The following is a 7,204-nucleotide window of genomic DNA, read 5'->3' on the forward strand; positions in this document are numbered from 1 at the left end:
TCTGCAACAGACATGTGTTGAGCAATATGTTTGGAGCATCAAATCGCAACACACCTAATATTCCACAGATTTGACTTTCTCTTTCCACCCTGAGGAACCAGTAAACATTAGCCCGTTTCGAGTTTCTTTTTCATGTCTTCTGCATCCATTTTGCTGTCACATTCGGAGTTTGTTATAACCGATTTATTGATGTGATTATGATGGGCTATAGGTCAGGCCCTATGGGTCACATACATGTGATGCTTACATGTTTTACGTAAAGAGAGCAAGGGTTGAGGGATAGGGAATGTTTTTCCTAAACAAATTAGGGACTTCAGTAACAGAACTTTTCAGTCAGAAACAAGAAGGAAACTAAATGGCTGAAATGTTGCTGCTTCAGCACAGACAGCGCAATACACACTTTCTGCAGTAGGGAGGAGAGCGAGACAGCATGCGCCTGTCACACAGGCACTCTGTCAACGGGCTCTTTGAGTCATGTGTGTTTTAATTATTTAGTCAACCAGTGTGCTTAAAGCATCAGACAAGATATGTGCATAAGAAGTTGTTTTTATTCAAACAAATAAGTTGTGTCTGTCTATATGGAAAAATATGTTTAAACATTTCAACCAATAGATTGGTCAAAAGAACAGGACGAGTCTCATCGACCAAGATTTTTTAATTTTTTTAGTCGAGGACAGCCCTACAGCTCACGGACAGAACTCGCAATGAATGAAAAACAGAGATGGAACATAAGCATGCACAATGCAAAGGTAAAATAGAACCGTGAGATTTTGAAAGACCTAGCTAATTAATGCTATCTAGGTAAACAGGAGTTGGCATTTCGTGGCAACGATGAGAGTGCCAGCTCATCAAACAGGCCCAGTGGAAACTAAGTGGGACTACTAAATGCCTTTGCTGAAAAAAAACAAGCTAGCAACCCATTTAGAGACCACCACTGTGTTTGCTTTGTGCTCAAGGTCTATGGTGGAATTTAATGAAACTGGCGCACTCTACCGTGTTCTACAGAACAAAGTGATGGATATGGGTTTCTCACGTAGCAGTAGCACAATGAAAGCACTGGAAGAGCAGCGATAATACTTTGATAATTTCTATTAGCGATTCGAGCAGAACTGCGAAACTTGTTGTAAACAGACAATCAGTTGAGTAGAGGGGGCAAATCGAAAACATACCGGACAAAATCAATGTTCAGAGGACAGACAGGTTTGACCTCTTTGGTGAACTTAAATCTGGTCGACTTGGTAAACTGCAAAAAAATAAAAACAAGGTCACAGAAGATCGACACCAGTACTTAGACTTCGTTAGGACTTAAGGCTCATCTTGTCAGATTGTACAGTTCACAAATGGTACGAGAAATCACCTGGACAGCTCCTCAGCTTTTTGTTCCAGCATGACCTGACACAGACTATCCCGAGGCAACAAAGTTACTGCAGCTGGTCCGCACTATACCAGCCACAACAGCATCCGTTGAGAGGTCATTTTCTGTGCTGAAACGGATGAAGAGTCGAAAACGGACCGATCAAGGATGACTCATCCCTTGACATCATCTCCATTGCATCGAGACCAAGACACTTAAAACTGAGGGCCAACAGGGATATATTCTACAGTTCAGTCACTGATGTCTTTACCCAGAAGGACAGACGGAAATTGTTTATTTACAGTAGCACCCTCTACTATTATTACATTCGTGTGTATTGTGTAAGTATACATCTCAAATCAGTGGCTCTGCCTAGGCAGTGTGTGTGAAACGCTGTCTACAAGTAAGCCTAATCACTGGCATTTGGGTCGCTGTCTGTGGTGTTGAAAATGGCCTGTTCTTGCATTGCATGGGGCACAAGTTATTAGGGCATGTGAATGTGTGTCTAATGGTTACACTGCCTCCCTGCTGCTGTTTGATGGTTGGTTGTCAGTGCTCGACATCCAGGGCTACCCCGGCAACATCTGCCGAGCTCACCCGGCCAGTTAATCAAGCTTTCATATAGCCTGCTTGGGCCAGTACATTTTCAAACTCCAAAACATATTTTTTTTAAATCCCTTCTATTTGTATTTAATCCATCACAATCTTCATGATGATGCTTCAAACTTGTTATTAACCAGCATTTGATTTCCAAGCGAAGCCAAGAATGACAAAGCCTTCACTCTGTCTCGAGTGAGCCCCGCCTCAGTATGTCGTGGATACTAGTGACAGACCCGTCCCAGCGGAGACGGGAAACCCGTCAATTCTGAGATGAACTTTGGCACACGCATTCCACAATCACAGAATAAAAGTCCACCTTTTCAGTCTTTTTTCATATCAGACAGCCAACATAGCGATGTCATTATCAGCAAAGAAAAGTTTACGTAGGCCTAGGACTACATGTTGCTGCTTGCTTGTCAAGACAAACATTTACACAAATCACATTTTTTTTTTTTTTTAATAATGCTATTGTTATCTATATAACATCTAATGTTAGGTGGCGAGAGCATGCAACGCCTCACACAGCCAATTGAACTAAATGTGTTCTAATAAGCCTATTCACTGCCTAACATTCCTAAACTACAACAGTCTGCAATTACTTAAAAGAGCAGGATCCCAGCTTTCCAGTCATGTTTGATATATTTCTCAACTCTAAATTTTGCACAATTGGCAGCGTTTTACATTCTTAGTGTCTGGATTTATGAATGTGAGTGTGTAAAATAACGCCTGGAAAAACAAGCAGTGGTCTTGTTACTTAGAGAGAGAAAAGTCCCAATCTATCACAGCCAGGGCTCACTAAACACCCAGCTGTGTAAATGGTTGATATATAAAATTGCAAGCTATGCAAGTGGCCCCGGATGAGTGAGGATAGGACAGGACACCAGCAGGGGGAGAGCAAATAAAGTGGGTGGGAGGCTTTAAAGCTGGAATCCTTAGTGGTCAAACAGCCATGTCCGTTTGTGATATTACAACAAAGAAATTACTGTAAACCAACACTTTTTTTTGCTAACATGTTTGCGCATGCGACAGAGTGGCACAATATGTACCACCATTTTTTGGACCATGCTGCGCGATGCTCCTCAGTTCCGCAACAAAAACAATAACAATGGTGGTGGAGCGGCCAGTGGCTCCGTTTCCCCCTACTGTGGACTCCATCTTTAATGTCTTGGCCCAGTGGGAGATAAACAGCACAGTGTCCCAGCCAGCAGCACTGCATTGAAGTTAAACCATGGGTTTCCCCTCAGCCTGTGGGGTCGGTATGGGTGAAGCCACGTGTGCCTTGAAGAATACTGCGAGATTCTGGTAATTTGCCAATATCTGGCTATCTGTAGAAGTCATGGATCTGATAGAGCTTGGCTGGCTGGGTCTCTGTGACTAAGCTGTTTTAGAGAAACCATCCATCACCTGCCCACTGGAGCACCGTGACGTCTTTTATAATGTAAATGGCTGAATGACACTAAAGGGAACCCTTGGCTCTTCATTACCAGTTACAGCCCACTGTGAAATGCCCAGTTGAATGACGTGGCACATTCTGCATGATCCGCTGCTCATGCCCAGCTCCATACCATCCGTGAAACATGCATGTAAGCATATGCAGGTCATGCATAAGAGATGGTGGCTGGACTCCCGTATGGTATATATCAGTTACACACAATGACCTTTACGTGCCAATGACACAGATATCAGAGGATACATACTTCAGTAATAACTTCTTATCACCCTAAACGTGTGTGCTGTGGGCAGCTGTTGTAAGGCCACAGAAACAAATGAATGCAATTACTTGTGTAAATAAAATATCCTTCTGGCTTTGCAGTGAACACACTTTCATGTTGAGAATAACCTGAGATGGCCTTAAAACGATAGAATGCACCACAGGTCCATGTGAATTCTAAACACACACACATTTCAGTCAAATCTATCATTCTGAGTAGTAATATTTCTCAGTCAGAATGCATGAGAGGTGGTGGATCTGTTGCACGACACCCCTGCCTTCCAGCGTCTGCAGATATAAATGAAACGCCAGCTGAGCTCAATGCACAGAATAGCCAGTACAGATTCTAACAGTACCACCTTCATCTACTGTAACACCCACTCCTGCAATTATGGACCTGTCAAGGGCATCAGACTTTCCCCCCCCCTCTATAAAACTGTACATTCTAATTCCACAGACAAAAGGCCTTTACACAGGCTTGTCAACCTCAGACTTGATGTATGAATAACTCCAGAGCTATATTATTTAAAGTTGCCGAATCAAATGTAGCTTCAGTAGCCAACAGAACAGGTACAGTAGTGATATTGCTGTGAGTGCACTGTGCTGTGCAGCAGTAAAGGCTGGAGTGGATAATAGGTCTCATGATTGGGGCACTGCCTGTAGGGTTCATTTGTGTTGAAGTCACCATCCCTGTCTGCACAACAACAACAAAATCTAGAGGATAGCCCTCCAATAACGTTAGCTCAAAGTGACAGAGGGGGACAGAGAGGGAAATGCTTTTTCCTCCCTTCACCATGTGGTTAGCCATTATCCTCCTGAGAATAATCATTTTTCACCAGACTTAAATACTGAGAATAACAGTAACAATTACACTCAGGCAAAACAATATCCATGAGAATAGAGAAGATAAAGTAAAATCAATGTAACAGTACCTCTTCAGATGTAGAAAATAACCTACACAATTGAACAACACAAGTGATGTAGTCTCAGTCACGAGCAGCGCTTGTGTCTATGGAAGTATTGTAGTGACTGTGACAATCTATCCAGCTGTGCTTCTAATAACGGGTTTTGTGTGCGAGACATGCTGTAAAAACAAACAAACGATGCATTATGTAGCAGCAAATAAACAAAGCAAACCAAATGATTTTTCCCAAGCCAAGATGTAGGCGGATCGCATGTCTTGTTCTGAATCGGAGGCTCCACAAAAACACCTAAGACTGATTTATTCACTAGCTAGGTAACAGATCTTGCAAGCCAAGTCTTGACACAATCCATGCTCTCCAAGGAGCATGAATGTTTTCCACTTACTCAACCTGACCGTCAGAGTTCAACAGTCACCATGACATGTAACCTATGTCAGGCTAAGGTATGGTCATTCGAAAACCACAGACACAGTTCTCCTTGGTTTTATTGGTCTCAGACATCACAAGGATCCCGGAGTGGTGCAGCGGTCTAAGGCACTGCATCTCAGTGCAAGAGTCACTACAGTCCCTGATTCACACACGAATCTAAACTGTATCACATCCGGCCTTGATTGAGAGTCCCATAGGGTGGTGCACATTTGGCCCAGCATCATCCACATCATAGTAAATAATAATTTGTTCTTCACAGACTTGCCTAGTTCAATAAAAGGTTCCTTTTAAATAAATAAATAAATATTTAAAAAATAAACAGTGATCTATGTCAGGTGTCATTTGTGGAGCATTTTAGTGTTTGAGGTGATCGTCCACTAAACATAAGCTACAGCCAACCTGCTTAAGAGCCTCATATCAAAAAGAAAAAAGTAATTATAAAACGTGTCATCTGTGATATGAGAAATCTTTGGTCAGTATGCATTCATACAAACAAAAAACACATAAGAAAGCCTAGTCTGCATTCCTGTGAAGGTGTGTCATGCACCTGCTGATGACATGCTCTCTCATAATATCAAGATGTGTGTACCTAGGATGTAACGTCCATTCACTACCACCAGCAAAGCACTAACATGTATAAGCAATCAACATGAATGAAACGAGATTGTTACTGTTAAGTTCGGAAAGACAAACGGTGCCTATTGAGTATTGACTATCAGACTTGGTGTTAGCTCGAGACCTCGCTCAGCTGGCTGAGCTCGATCAGCCTTTTCAAAACTGGGGCAAGAACAAGTGTAAATGGAGGGTTGGAAATTCAAACTCAAATCGCTTGATAAGTCAGATGTGTGACGGGTTAGAACGTTGGCTAACTTTAACCAGCCACTTAGCTTAGCTAACTAATCTTTGATCCGGGTTGAATAGTCAGCAATTTAGCTACCTAGCTTGCTAGCGATCGTTAGCTATAACATTATATGTGGACAACATCCAAACCACCCGGCATCGTAGTTTGCGATTGATGGTGTATTGCTAAATTGGTATTCCATTATTTCCTTAGCAATGTAGCTAACTAGCTGCCACTACGACACATACGTAAGTAGTTAACTAGAGTTTGTTACAGGTTAGCTAGCTAACTAGATTTAATTTGAGTTTCTAACTTCAACAATAACAGTTTATCTGCCTACCAACGACCTCGCCATCCATACCACCGGGTAAGATAACTAGGTAGAAACGATATCTAACCAAATAATATACTCCATTGCTATTATGTGTCAACTTCCCACGGAGCCGGTCGACGATATGTCATAAGCTAGCTAAGCTAACTCACATTATGTTGAGACGGAGCTATTTTTCATTCAGAGATCAATGACGCTTGCTTAATTATCGGTTAATTTGATATCCTAAAGAACAATGAATATGAGGCAAGTAATACATAATATATTTTTCGAAATATTACCATTCATTCAACAGACAACATACCTGCAGGTGCTCCTGAAAGCGGATAGGCAGAATCTGAGCCATGACGGTTCCTCTGCTCTCCTCCCGATTCTCCAAGTAATGCTAACAAACTACGGCTTCTTCTCAGATCCTAGCCGGACAACCAGGGAACAGCTCGTTTAAAGTCCAATTGGGTAGACTCGAAGTCTTGTATGAAAATGTAATGGTGATTTTATTCGTCCTTTTGCTGTTAACTTGCGCTGTTCCCCTGATGACGGACGGCTGCAGCTGCACTGAACACCCTGAACCTGCAATGGCGGTGGCAGCTGCTCAAGAGGAGAGAAACAATCCGGAAATGGCTGTGAACTTCAGTGGGGCGGACGAATATTGATATTCATGTTTCAAAAATTGTCATTTCTAATCATGATTAAACTGATGTAGGATATTCACCATTGAAACCTATTCATTTTTATACAATCCAAGAAAATTGACTTGTGTGTAAAGGGAGCATACCATTTGGGAGATAAGGATACATTGGTACTATTTCTTTGCGATTCGCCCTTTGATTTTTGCCACATCATTCGTCCTCGTGAATGCACGTCAGTTCCTACTTGCGTCGTGCGTAGGCTACTCCTGTTCCGCACCGGTGAAAGCTGTTATTCGGTTTACAATAAAATCATGATAATGGAGTTTTGTATGCCTCTTGAATTCAGGTGATAACAGGTGAAGCCCCTAATTATAGACAATAAACAA

At 42.1% G+C, this 7,204-nt stretch overlaps 1 protein-coding gene across 1 annotated transcript in view; it reads right to left on the reverse strand.

The window, feature by feature from the left end:
- LOC135548590 (clathrin heavy chain 1) overlaps nt 1–6,793 on the reverse strand; it is a 65,105-nt gene extending 58,312 nt beyond the window's left edge. The window contains exon 1 of the mRNA XM_064978342.1: nt 6,494–6,793. Within this exon, the coding sequence (XP_064834414.1) occupies nt 6,494–6,535 (42 nt within the window). The 5' untranslated portion in view covers nt 6,536–6,793. The remainder of the gene's footprint in view (nt 1–6,493) is intronic.
- Between the last annotated feature and the right edge of the window lie 411 nt (nt 6,794–7,204).

Source organism: Oncorhynchus masou, chromosome 11 (genome assembly GCF_036934945.1).
Source record: "Oncorhynchus masou masou isolate Uvic2021 chromosome 11, UVic_Omas_1.1, whole genome shotgun sequence".
In the NCBI taxonomy this organism is placed as follows: domain Eukaryota; kingdom Metazoa; phylum Chordata; class Actinopteri; order Salmoniformes; family Salmonidae; genus Oncorhynchus; species Oncorhynchus masou.